At 43.8% G+C, this 14,267-nt stretch overlaps 1 protein-coding gene across 3 annotated transcripts in view; it reads right to left on the bottom strand.

The window, feature by feature from the left end:
- The window catches only part of CAPZB (capping actin protein of muscle Z-line subunit beta), a 133,356-nt gene that overhangs the window by 10,490 nt on the left and 108,599 nt on the right, over nt 1-14,267 (bottom strand). For all 3 annotated transcript variants that reach the window (XM_075018135.1, XM_075018136.1, XM_075018137.1), the window contains exons 5-6: nt 12,637-12,778; nt 12,000-12,116 (exon numbers count right to left, since the gene is read on the bottom strand). In XM_075018135.1, the coding sequence (XP_074874236.1) occupies nt 12,000-12,116; nt 12,637-12,778 (259 nt within the window). The remainder of the gene's footprint in view (nt 1-11,999; nt 12,117-12,636; nt 12,779-14,267) is intronic.

Below are 14,267 nucleotides of genomic sequence, written 5' to 3'. Positions count from 1 at the left end.
TGCTAGTTGCTTCCTTCAAAAACATTTCTCAGTAATCTCATTTCACCCCTGCAGGAACTCCAGAGTATCACACATCATCTTTTTGATTTGCATCGGCACTCACCCATCATCTTGCTTAATCACAGGAGACAAGTGTATACCACAGAATTGGTCATGTCCATTACATGGTTGCAGAAGACCCAGAATGCATGCAATTATCCTTCGATGGAGACGCAAAGAAGGGGAACACAGCAGCTGTCTAGATTCACAGCCAGGGGAGCTACTGATGAGGTGCACAATGCAGGGAGCTGTCAGTCTAACACCAGGGGTCTATCCCTGTAAACCAGCTGTTTCTTCTATTCTTCCTGTCAGTGCTATTTCTAACCATATTTGGAAGCAAATTCTGTACTTTCACATCTTCCCACTTATCTGCACTTTGGAAATTATTTTATCTTCCAAAAGAAGTGGGAGGAATACAGTGGATGTCCCAAGCTGCCATGGTTTGGGAAGCAAAGATCATGCTGAAATTACTGATAATTTAGGTTACTGCCAACCTTCAGTTGTACTACCACACAAAAACAGGAAGTTCCACCAAAATTCATGTATTACTAGAAAGAGCAAAACACATTCTAGACACTAACAAGTACTTGGCACATAAGGGATCTAGTTTGCAAGGCACAAAGCCTATACTCCCCAAACTTGGTTGGTTTTTTAAGGTGCCAGAGGACTCCTTGCTGGTTTTATATAGTAATCACAGTACACTTAACGTGAGGTTTCTGCAAGCAAGACAAAGTTTAGTCCCAGTACTGATGCTATTGTTTTAATGAGTAAAATCCCCAGGTATGTGCTGTAACACACACTTGCTTATGGAAGTCTGAACAGGGGATAGGCAATGAGCGGACTGAGACCCCTTTTCCCACTGAGAGCACGTTACAGCTGACACTGGAATGCTAGGTTTCCTTTACAAACTCTGCCTGGACCTAGAGCAGCCTAAGGCCCATCTGGAGACCACAGCAAGCCCTACAATCAAGCACAATCACAGCAAGCACCCTCCAGTGCTAGTGAAGAAATTAGCTCCTCTGTGGTCTTAGATGATTTTTTTGGGGGGGTGGGGGGGTTAGGGGTGTTAAGTGCTGACATGCTGCCAACCAGCAACTGTCAATCCTAGATAGGGTTCACATATTCACCAGAGTAGACGGGGTACAACATGCGGCTCCAGATGCAGGATCCCCAGCAGCCCTGTAGTGGGGAGCCAGTTTGGATGCAGAGCCCTGTTGGCAGCCCCAGCCATGGGAACCCAGGCAACGGCAGGGAATTTCCTTGACAAGTTCCATATATGCAAAAATATCCAGCGGGACATTTTTGTGTAAATGGAGGACGTGGGACTTGTCAGGGAAATTCAGGACTGTCCGATGATGTCTGGCAACCCTAATCCTAAAGGACAGGCAACAGACACAGACGTGCTGAGAAGATATAAAAACAAAAAAGGGAGAAAATGTCGCAGACAGGATCTTTCAGAGAGTTTCAGTAATTGCACTGTACTCTCCTATCCATCTGTTCCTATCCATCCCTAAAGGTCTAGTCTGAAAATCTAAAGCAACTACAGATTTCTCCTTTTCAACTAAGTATCTAACAAGCCTGAAGGTTCATGTAGTTAAACTGAAGCCCTGAAGGCATAAAAACCACAGAAGGGAGAGATATATGTAAACAATCTGAATGCATAATCTAAGGCAAAATTATACAACAGAGACATGTCCCTAGGAAAAGGATCTGACTGCAGTAATGGATGACTGTAAACCTGAACTATACACAATTTTGGTGAGGCTGGAGGGCCAGCAGTAAATCGGGATGCTGGGGGGCACTGGCAATGGCTGATTTACTTTCACAGGTTCCCCACTGAATCTCCTCCACACCTGGTCTGGCCCCGCTTACTGGCAAAACGTAATCTGAAAATAGAATTATTTTTGTAAAACGTATTTTATTACGTCTCCATAAAATCTGCTGCCAGAAGGAAAACATTTTTATGTGCTGTAGAAGCCCAGATGTTATGAGAGGCTGTTTTAAAGGAGCTCGGAGTCAGTCCGCAGCCATGTTATACAAACAGCAGCATTTTTTTTAAGGCTCTTTCAGTGGGCTTGTTAATGTAATGTTTCAAGCAGAAAGCCGACAGCCGCTATAAAAGGGGGTTAATTTACTTTGAGGGGAAATTCCATTCTGCAAGTTGATGTTAACAAGCAGCTCATCTTGCCACCATCACCCTCCCGCCCCCATCTGTCAATGAACTCAGTTAAAATACTCTAGTGCTCTAGCATGAGCCAAGTCCCATCTACTTGTCTCAGTCACTCCTCTCTCCTCCGAGATGCACACTGGCTGGCTTCCTTGCCTCACTTCCCAACCCATCTGCTGCAAGTCCAACTCGGAGGGAAGTAGTTCAGTCTTCTGGGTATATTAAGTTCTGGATAGCTGGTAGGGGACTTAGGATGGCTCATATACAGAACACAGCAGCTGTCCGATGCTGGAAGACTGCTGCCCAGACTATTTGCAAGATGAAAGAGAAAAATAAATTAAACAAGTATTTTGACACATTCTGAGCACCCCTGAAAATAGGAGAAAAGAAGAAAATGTATCTATTTTACTCTGAAGAACCCCAATCAAGGTACAAAGCTGTTGTGGACTAGGTAAGTGCAATCCTCCTAAAGGAATTCAAAAATCACCACTTTTGCTCACAGGTTTATGGCCTGAGCCAGAAGAGAGAGCACAGGATTGAGGTGGGAAAAATGTCAATGTTTGGACATCAAATGAGGCAGAAGTTGGCAGTTTCCATTAAGTTTCATTCTACACTCAAAGCATATCCCTCAAAGTACAATTGAGGGTGTGAACTCCACACATACTAATATTACCAGTTTCACAGAACTCCCCTGAAGAAGTGAACTTGAACCATACATTTTATTCTACATACTGAACCTGAACTGGAATGGAACTGAGTTTTCATTATGAAGTAACAAATATGCATGAGATTATAATGAGCCAGGACTTGATGGTAGCAATGACACCAGAAGGAGGCCAGTTCATGATGAGGGAGAGGGGAAGCTTAGGAGCTGCTGGGACATTACTTGAGGCAGGAGAGAGCACAAACATGACGATCATCTCTGGGTACATCTACACAACAATGAAAAACCTACAGGGAGTCCCAGAGCCCAAGTCAGCTGGCCCTGGCTCAGAGACCTGGGTCTGCTACCTTAAAATCAGCAGTGTAGATATTTGGGTTCAGGCTGGAGCCTGGGCTCTGAAACTTGATGAAGCTGGAGGCCTGTATGTCTACACTGCTATTTTTCAGCCCTATGAGCCTGAGTCAGCTGACCTGGGGTCTGAAATTTTGTCCTGTGCATCACTTATTGTTGGACAGAAGAAACCACTTGAGGAAGAGCCTATTCCCCAAACTCAAGCTTATCCTTTTCCTGCCAACGACCAATATGGAAGAGCAGATACTGGAAGATGTTTATTTCAATCAAATAAATACCTCACAGAAAAATTGCGCTTGACGTCAGAAAAATAGTCCAGATTGAACTTCCAGCTCTGATCTGGGAACATCTGTTGTCTGGCATCATTTTAGTAAGACAGATATCCACTAATGGGAGTGGTCAAGTTTCCCACAGTCCCATGAACTTTATTTACAGCCACTGGTCTTGGCTATCAGTGTTCTGTGATGTTATTTAGCTCTAATTTACACCTAAAGGTCTTTTAAGACATTCTAAGACACTTCTAAGCAGTGGATGTGTTGTAATTCTTGCTAGATAATATTGTTCTCCTGCAGTTTGGCAAATTCTCTGATTCAGCACTGGTCAGGACCTGAGAGTGCCAGAGCAGAGAGATTCAACTTTTACGAAAACTCATGGAAAGTTAAAGATAAAAATAAACGAACTACCAAAAGTCAATCATTTCAAGTTTAAGTTTCAACCCTTTTTTTAATTTACTTCAAAGAAGGCTGCAATTTGATTTAAACTAGTTCAAACCAGCAGGGCCACTGGGGTGGGGGGGAAGAAGTCTGAGGCAACCCTCCTCCCACTGCCCCAGTACCACTGGTGCAGGACCCCAGTAAACCTCCTCCATGCCCTGCCTCCACCCTGGCCCTGCTTCCAACTAGCCTGGCTTGGGATTGCCTGGGGGCAGGAGACAGACAGCAGCAGCCACAGGGAGTCACTTCCCCTGGCCTTCTCCTCCGCACTCACTAGCCAGATAGTATTCCGCTGCACCCTCCTGGCCCACTGAGCCCCGCTTCTCTGCAGGCAGCTTGGAGTGGAGGCCTCCCAGCCTCCCATGAAGAAGCTTGGCTCAGCAGGCCAGGATGCTGCGGCAGAGCAGAGCAAGCAATCACTCACTCTGCATTGTGAGTGCGAAGCAGGGGAAGCAACCCCTGCAGCTGCCTTCATAGGACAGCTGATGAGGTCGCTGTAGGACCCCTAGAAGTGTGAGGCCCAGGGCAGCCACCCCGCCTTGCCCTGTGAATGGGATGGCTCTGTAAACCAGTAACTGAATTGTTTTTGTGTGTGGCGTGAAGAGCAATTAAACCCAAACACGCCAAATGCAACTGAACCAAAACAGTTCATGACTCTGCCCCAGAGACAGCACATTAGGAAACTAGACATTTGCAAATGGGAAGCACAGTGTCTGTGACTATCACAGGTTTTAAGTTCCCTCTTGGTGGAACTATATTTGCTGACTTCTCACTTAGTTCTACAACATCTGGAAGTCAGCGGGATAGGCCTTTACATGAAAGCTCTACTTGATTAAAATATATGGCTTGCCTAATTGCAGAGCACAAGCTTGGGAGGATTTTCCTATTATGATAAATAGCAGAATGTCTGTACTGATGTTTTATTGCACAGCGATATATCAAAACAGGGCATTTCTTCCTAAACACAGAAAAAGCTCAACTTGCAACAGACCAGCCGGCATTCAGCAGTGCAAGTGTTCCACCTTTACTACGTATGTATTTCAAATCTGAAAAAAAATCACCACAACCCTGCGGTGCTTCAATCTGAAATTCCAGGCTACAGTTCCCCTGCAGATTTATCTTTTCCCCTTCCCACACCACCAGGTGTGACTCAACTATGGCTTGTGTGCCAGCTTCCTTCTCAGCAAACTAACACTAGCTTGCAATGTTCAACTGCACTTAAAAGCCACACAGGTTCTTTGTACGTTAGGAGGATATCAGAAAGGTACCTGTTTGTCTTGCCTCGAAATTGGGAGCACCAAAGCTTAGCCCAACAAAAGGCCATTTTGACTACAAGCAACCTGGAAGCTAGTACACCTAGGGTAGCAGAATTAAGCAAGCTGCTCTTATCTTAAACGAAAGTGCCCACTGCTGAAACCATACCTCAGTCCCACCTTCCCCTTCTCCCAGAATTGTCTGTCAAGCTATGAAAGCATTATCAATGCGTGTTTAGAAAAAAAAAAAAAGGGGGGTGCGGGAAAAGGCAGAGCATCTGCTCAGCAACAGACAAACATGCAGGGGGTTTACTTGCTTGCTGTCCTGCAGTGGATACATGCCAAAAGGTATTTAGGTCAAATACATCTGGAACTGCATCTTTACCTGTAAGGTAGCAGCTTTACCTGGAATTGGTCAGGTCCTTAATTCAATTTTTTAGGGAAGACAAGGGGTAGGAGAAAAATATGCATGCTTTTTTAAAATGGATTGTATTTTCCAGAAAATGTTATTATGAAGCTAATTTTTATTTTGGATTTATTTAAAATGATTAATATTTTTCATTTATTTTAAAGTAATTTTTAAATGGGAATTTAATCAAGTGTATTTTTCTTTATCCCCAACATGTATCATTTGCTATATTTTAAGAAAAAAGGACTATGCTTATTTGGTTTCCGACTAAGTTTTCAAAACTTAAGCACTGATTTAGCTGCGCCACAGCAGAGCATTACCCCAAATTTCTCTATATTATCTTGTTTCTGTAAGATTTATTGAGATGCAATCCAAGTCCAGGTTGATCCTATTTCTCTGGCTTATCTTGCTTCACTAATTCACGATGCACTTGGTTATGTCATTGTTAAGGACTGTATTTGATTTGGTGATTCTGTCTCTTTTCTGTCTGGTTTTCTGAGAACCAACCCCAGTCCAGGCACATCCTGTTTTCTTGCATAACCAAAACCTTAGGTTGCTGTCAGTTATGATAAGAGGAAGCTATCCCAACTTTGACCATTTAGGAGGAGCTCTTGATCAAAGAGACAAAAGCTCTAAAATATATAGTAGCTTAGTTAAAGGTGGCCTGTTTCCTTTTCAGCCATGCACTGCTTCATTTTGGTACTTCCAGTCAATGCAGACTGCATATAAGTGACCAATTCACTCTGTCCCTTACTGAATTGCAACCTCAGCCCTCGTTTACTGAAGCCTGCCAACGTCGGATGTGAAGCTGGGAGTTGCTTCCTCCTTTTGGTCTGCACTGCTTCAATTTGGAGTTCTCTTGAACTGCATCCAAGCTTGTCTGCAGAACATGAAGTGTTTGGGACTGCATCCTTGTCTAGGCAAATACAAAAATAAAAGTTTTCATACTGACACTTCATGCTTTTTTGTGGGAGGACTCTCTTCTCCTTTCAGTTCAAAAGAAGCCTGCTCCTGTAATGAATCACAGGGTGCCGGTACTTCCGGTGCATAACAAGATTCAATGAACTCTTATACAGTGCACATTTACACTGCATAACTGACATAATGCAGTTTTCCTTTAGTGACCCATGTTCATGTTGCACCCGCTATTTTTAGCTAGAGCGTACTCATTGGCATGGGAGGGTTCTTGGGGCAGGACATTGAGACATGGGGTACTGTATCCAGGGGGTGGTGGAGTGCTCACCTTGGCTGACTCACCGCAAACGGATTCCTATGCCTGCTGTTCCTGGCAGAGATAGGAGGTGTAGCCAGGTGGCTTTGCACACTGCCTCTGCTAGCAGGTGCCACCCCTGCAATCAGCACTCAGAGCCCTTACCCTGACCCCTCCCCCATATCCAAGATCCCTCACAGAGCCCACACATCCCATGCTCAGTCCCAGGCCCCCAGCATGTACCACTTTGTCATGTTTGGGATCATAATCCTGGTTTTCTCATTTATTCTTCAGCTGATGTCATTCATTTTTGCTAGGCATCTAAGTTCTGTGTTATATAAGGGTTTACTGTGCATATGTATAAGGGCTGTTCTTTATGAAGTAGCAAATAAGAAGTCATCTCTACTTTATAATTAAGAGGTAGAAGGTTTGGAGGGAATTAATCAGTGAATCACTGAACTGTGCAGAGTTAAGCAGGAATCATATTAGAAGTTTTGTGATTTCAATAATTTTTCACATCCTGAATCAGAAGAAAAAGAATTTCTCGAAAAGGCTGCAAAATGGAAAACCCAAGAGAGTTTGGATCCAGTCAATGAAAACCACCGTTTCAATTTTCCAAATTTAAATTTAAAAACAAAAGTTGTTTGAAGCAAAATATTCCATTTTTTTGAGAAGTACCAAACCAACTTTGAAAAACATGAAGTTTTCCCTTCCCTGATCAGAAGCAAAGCCTCCCCTGCAAATTTTATTGATAAAACTTCATCTTATACAGCCACATCCAAACAAAGATCAGACATTTTGTAAATGTAAAGCAGTACTATTGTGGTAAATGGAGAGGTGCAGAATTGCAACATGTCCTTAAATAGCAAAGCTTCTGAAGCTGTCAAGGATTCCTGTTTCAATGGATAAGAATAGGGATGCCACTCATCGAGTGTGATGTAAATATATTTCACAGGGAAGTTACAGTGCAATTAAATTCATACATGTTACCTATTTATTGCCAATACAATTTTGCCAGTGTATAATACCCAGATTATTCTAAATGTGGATTTGGGCACTCAGGAAACGATTTGGGAAAGTCACTCATAATAAACCATTATTCCCAAGCTAGAATAATTGAAATATGACCCTTCAGATAGGATTCTTATCGCAGCAACGCTAGTCCATGGTTTCCCAAACTAGGGGGTATGAAGAAATTCGGGGGGGGAAGGGGGGGGGGGGACGGGGCAACCCAGCCCCCTGCATCATTCCCCCACCCGAAGAAAGACAGCCTTTGCTTTCAGCTCCTGCCATTTTACATGGGTGTCCTGGCACAGCTGCTATAAAAAGCAGGCAGCCAGCAACGACCCATGTGGAGCTAGCTGCCTCCTGCAAAGGTGGGTGAGTGTGGGTTGGGGAGGGGAATGGGAGGAGGCGGCAGCTGGGGTTAGATGTGGGACTGGGGGTGCCTGGCTCGGGTGAGAGGGGTGGGGATGGGGTAAGAGCGGGGGTCTGGTGATGCCTGGCTTTGTGGGAGGGGAGGGACTCGGGCAGGCAGCTTGTGGGACTCGTGGGGCTTGGGCAGCTGGCCCCAGTAGCACGGGGCTTGCGCAGCTCAGGCTGGCAGCTGGCCCCAGCAGGATGGGGCTTAGGCAGCTGGCCCCGGAAGCGGGGGGCTCAGGTGGCTTGGGCTGGCAGCTAGCTCTGGCAGCATGGGGATGAGGCAAGTGGCTGGTCCTGGCAGTGTGGGGCTGGGGTGGGTGGCAGGCGGGCGGCTCTGGCAGCACAGGCCTTAGGCAGGCAGGCAGCTGGCATGGGCAGCTCTAGCTGCTGGCACAGGACTCAGGCAGCTGGCCAGCTGGGGCTGCACCAGGCAACCACAGGGGGCCAAGAAAAACTATTTGTGCTTCTAATTTTAAGTAACATTTTTATATCAAGATTGTGTTTATTTTAAATTACAAATTGAACTTTTGGTTAAAGGGGGGGGCTGGACGATGCTAAAGAAGAGGTGGGGGGAGGGTTTCTGGAAAAAAAAAATCAAACCAGGATGGGGTGGGAGTTTGGGATGCCGAAAAATTTGGGAGCCACTGCACTAAGCCAAACACTAAGAGTCCAGCTGGAGACAGAAAAGAAAAAAAAAGCAAGGAACAGGTCCAGAGCAGGACATATAGGCTACGTCTACATGGTGGGTGCTATTTCAGGATACAAAGATATCCCGAAATAGCTGCCCACGTCTATGCAACGTGCCCGTTGTCTCGAAACCATTTTCAAGATAAAGGGTGCTCTTTTCTGGCATCACTGTAAATTTCATCACATGATGAGTACAAGGATGCCCTGAATAAGCACTTTACTACTTGCGTAACACAAATTGCGTAACATATTTTGAGGTTAGGGCACCACCTATATAATTCTTGTGCTGGGAAACAATTCTCTGCCAATAGGAGACAACTGCAAATGCAGGGTACCATGTGAGGACTGAGGAAAAACTCTCTGTACCAACTGCCCAGGCATGTAACAGTAATGCTGAATTGGCCATACCAAGATTAACCTCAGGCACAGTGCAGACAACAGAAATGGGAATTAATGAGGAGCAAGTGTTTCCATTCCAAGCTGCACATGGTTCCCACAGCACAGCATCATAACCTTTAAATGTGAGACTTGCCCAGCTATTTGTAGCTGCCAGAGTGGGTAAATTAGGAGGCATTACATTAGCTGTTCCTTTGTATCCACTTCTTCCATCAAGTTAGTCAGTGGCGCAAAGTCACAATTTGTGACAAAATGACCAAATTATGACTTTCAGCAGAATTCCCCTTTGAGGCAACAAAAAAAATTGCCATCAATCACAGGAGAGAGTAGTTTAGAGGTTGTGAACTCTTAAGGTTGCACTGGGACAGATCTGCTATTCTTGTTTCAGGCTTTGTGGTGGTCAGTAGAAATGGAGCTCAAAACTTTTCTGTTAGTCTATAAGGTGCCACAGGACCCTTTGTTGCTGTTACAGATCCAGACTAACACGGCTACCCCTGATACTAGAAATGGAGAGTTGACCAAAACAAAGTTGGCATAGCCCAAAGTTATTTCAAAACAATACTGGTTGAGGCCAAAATACAAATGTTCTGGAAATTCAATGGAAAGATCAAATTAAGGACCCGAGTAACTTAAGAACATGATTTTATCTGTTGAACTCTATAGTAGACTGCATAAAATGCCTGCAAAGCAAAATATATACTGCTGTTTCTAGGCAGAAATGCACCTTAGGCAATGGGATACACAGGCTTGTAAGCATGGAGAGGAAGTAAAGGACTGCAGTAGACAACTCAACCCATCTCAAAAGCAAAACACCTAACCACTGTGCCCTGGACAGAATTACAACCACCTCAGAACTCCCACACACAGCATGCTAGCTCTTCAGAAGAGCCTGAAGATTTGCAGATTATCCATTTGCACTGGATTCTGACAAAGCTGTTTTCCACACATGCAGCTACTATAGCATTTGCAGAGCAGAAAATCTCCAGCCTGAAGCTAACTTCAGTTTCAGAGTTTTCCATTGTTTGCACAGAGGTAGTGCATCATTTCCCTAGTGGCTTTTTTATAGTTACTTACATTGGAAGCGAGCCTCTGCTTTAATGCATCACATATGAATTGCGTGATCTGCTGTCAAAATGATGACAGAAGCATGAATTTCCTCATTAAAGCTCAGAGACAGAAAGTCAAACTAAACAAAGCCTAGTAGAGCAGGCCAAGGTGTACTGAGGACAGGCACTCTCAACAGGCTATTGTTAGCCTTGGCATGAGTTGCCATGCAGCGCAAGGCCATGGCTACAGTCAAATCCTTGCTCTTCATTTCATGGCTAAAAATCAAAAATGCTGGGGAGGCCTAGTGGTAACTATTTGTCCTGGTCACCATAACCCAGGTATAATTACTATAAACATTTTAGACTCGTATATGATATACATCTGTCTCCAGATGCCTATTTTTGCTTTCCCCATCAGTTTTTTCCATAAAATCACCAAAGAAAAATCCTGGATATCTATGACAAGTTTTTGGTGTGTTGCTATTGGAAGCAGTGCGTCAGTTTTGCTCTTTGGATTTAGCCCCCCTTCACCCTTCCTACCTGTCACAGACACTTGCAGAAGTATGAACCGTTCTGTTCATTTTATAATATACATTGTCTGCCTTAGTACGGGCAATGTGGGTTTTGGAGATTCTCATTGTAGAGGTAAATTGCTGGCCACTACCAGTATATGAATGAACCACTACTGCGCAGTCAAATACACCTGTGGCAGCAACACTCATGACTAGACAAACTGGGCATTCTACTCACAAAAGACTGACCTTTTTCAGCAAAGGCAATGCAATTAAAAGGTTGGTGTGAAGAACCAGCAATTAAAGAGAGGGATGAACAGGCTTTGTTTTACAGCTTTCAAATATAGTAGCAGACAAACACTGTCAAGCATCTAAAGCCTTAGGAAAAATGCAAAACAAATATAACCAACAAAACAATTTTACAAAATATGCAAGATACAAGATAATCCTACTGGCCAAGATGGCTTCAGAGAGACATTTTTCTAATGCAGCCTGAGCTTGTAAGGGCAGGCAGGAGGAAAATGAACAAGTCCATCTGTAGCTATGCCAGATCTAACCTAAAGGATATTCATCAGGAAATCATGAGAATTCAGAGAGGTAATCCCAAACACAGCATTAAAGACTCACCAGGAAACCCAAATTCCTACTGAACTTATGATTTTTATTAAACACTCCCACCGAGAGACATTTCAGATGGTAACAGGATAATCACTGATGTTTTACTTGTCTTAACGAAATATGATTGCAGCAGGAGAACCCCAGTGTATACACAGCACCTAGCCCCTAAATCCTGATGGGAGGGTTTTGGGGTCTACTGCATCACCAATATGCAGGTACATGCCTTGTGCTTGTAAGACAAGTACGTTTGTAAGAGTATGCCTACAGGAGGATACAAAAACCTGTGACTGGCCCATGTCTGCTGACTCCGCTCATGGGGCTTAGGTACCAGGGCTGAGGAAAAAACACTGGATAGATATTTGCTGCTGGGACACAGGGAGGGTAGAGGGTTCCAGAGCTCAGACCGACCATTTAGCACAGCCATTTTTTAGCTCCTCAACCCAAACCCCAAGAGCCTAAGTCAGCTCTGGCCATACTGTGGGTCTTTGGTCCCTGCGAGTATATTACAATACCTGTCTGGTAAGGCTCCCTCCAAGGTTCATGGTACCGGAACCAGTTTTGTTAGTTTGCAGCCATAGCATCACCGTGGAGGTCAACTTGTAATGGGCGGTGCGACCACTAGACTTTTCCTGAAAGGGAAGAGAAGGGAAAGAGGGAGATAAAAGTTAAAACAAAATCTAAAAATTGGCAAAGCATGGGGCCATCACCTCAGAGCCCCAGGACTGGCATGTAGAGCTAAATGGCCATATTGACACCCATGTTTTATATTTTAAAATGTTTGTACGTTCTCACCTCACTCACTCACACACACATTTTTCTAAAGCAAATGCAGTTCAAGCAATTTAGCTTTCCAATACCCCATTTTTATTACTTAGTGATATTTATCTGCAGATTAAATTAAAAAAGTTCATGGTCACATGTACAGAAAAGAACGTATTTTCAATCCTTCTGGGATCTTTTTGATTACAGTCCTGACTTATCTTCATCCAAATCACTTCAGGCAATTTTTTCAAAAATTAATAGAGCAAAGGTTTACACAGTCCCAACACAATATTGCATTGTTCAGCTGGGCACCTGTATGTCTTAACTGTCTGGAATTAACTGGCTTTTGTTTTTCTTTAGGAATATTAGGTGCTCCAGAGGATATACCTGAACTTCTACCACATGAATGGAATCCCAGCATCCCTTGATCTTCTTTGATCCGTCTCCAGCTTTCTTAATAAGGATCACACCAGCAAACCCATGATCCAAATCCCAGAGGTAGACAGAGGAGACTCCACCTTCAAAATACCTGCAGGAAGAGAGAAGTGAGCAAGAGCTACAACTGAGCTACAGGATAAAGATCCCAGATAACCAGAAGTCCCCAGGTTCCAAGAAAAAAATTGAGACGGTTATTGAGAGCCTAGTAGATACCTAAGAACCTAACAGTTTGCATATTATTACTCCATTCATTTTAATAAAAATGATTGTACTTCTCTTATGGAGACTAAACACTTTCCATTGGTTACTGAGAAAAAGGTATTTACAGATGTCTATCCAACAAGTCCTCTGATTCCAATTAACTGCAACAGCTGTTACAGAGAAAGCTACAAACCAGGCTGAAAGTAAGGGCTCTATTTTATAGTATAGTTTTTCCTTCTCACTACCAAGAGAGTCTGGAAGTTCTTTATAGTAAAGTCTGCTAATTAAGACAAAAGGGAACAAATACATGGCTTTATGCTACAGTCTAAAATTTGTGCGAAGAGGACATTCTGATTTATTGCTGTCAGAGTTAGACAAACAAAAAAGTTCTTAGAAATAAAAGGCCAGCCAAAAACAAACAGTCTTCAGAGAACCACTGAGCCAGCCAGAGCAGACCGACTGCCACTGAATGGTGCCACACCAGGTACATCAGCAAAATTTCCAGATCTGACTCAACCTTCTTAATAGACAAATCTCTGGGATGGCCCTGAAGGCTGTATCACAGGTCCATGGGCAGTATGAGTGTATACCGTGCTGTGACGTTTTTGTCCATCTCAGCAGCATAGTTGAAAAGAAGGCACAGTTGCACTGAATACAGTGAGTGAAGATCTCAATGAGATTATGACATCGACTGCGCACATGGAGTGTGTCTCTAGCTGCTCCAAATCCACCTGGAAGAGGCTTCTGACCCATACAGCCACACAGATAGTACACAGGTTTGACAGATCCTGAACTTTGTCTCAGCACAAACACTTTAATGTATCCCTGACCAAGACATGTATTTAATGTAGAAGGCTGGTACTCTGAAGCCCACACTTATTAGCTAATGTAGGTCAATGAGCGCAGGGATTCCAAGTCACCCTATAACGGCTCAGGTAAAATACCCACAGATCTTGCAAACTACTCATTGTATAACTTTTGGCTGGCCTTTCATATTTTTGAGCAATGACCAATCTGCATATGTCCCCAGATCTGCAGCCATGTGGTTTGTCAGATCTTGGCACTCCAAACAGTCATCAGAAGGGGCACAGTTCAGTTTGCTTTCCTTCTGTCCAGGACCTTGTTGATCAATTAATTCGGAGAGCCACCTGAGTATGTGATGGGAACATTAGAAGTCTGTTAATGGCTGTCAGGCACATGATGACTACACAAGCTCTTGCAGATTGTCATATTTAAAGTTGTCTTGGGCTTCAGCTCCCAGGAAGTTGATGTCGATCCCATTGTCACATTTCGTCATGGCCCAAGAAATGCTTTTCAGCACCTGATGTACTTGGGCATCTCATTGCTTGTGTGCTTCTGCCTTTTTCGCTAATATATCA

The sequence above is a fragment of the Carettochelys insculpta genome, chromosome 23 (genome assembly GCF_033958435.1).
Source record: "Carettochelys insculpta isolate YL-2023 chromosome 23, ASM3395843v1, whole genome shotgun sequence".
Lineage (NCBI taxonomy): Eukaryota > Metazoa > Chordata > Testudines > Carettochelyidae > Carettochelys > Carettochelys insculpta.
The sequence above is the reverse complement of the archived record's forward strand: the minus strand, read 5'-3'. Positions and strand labels throughout refer to the sequence as shown.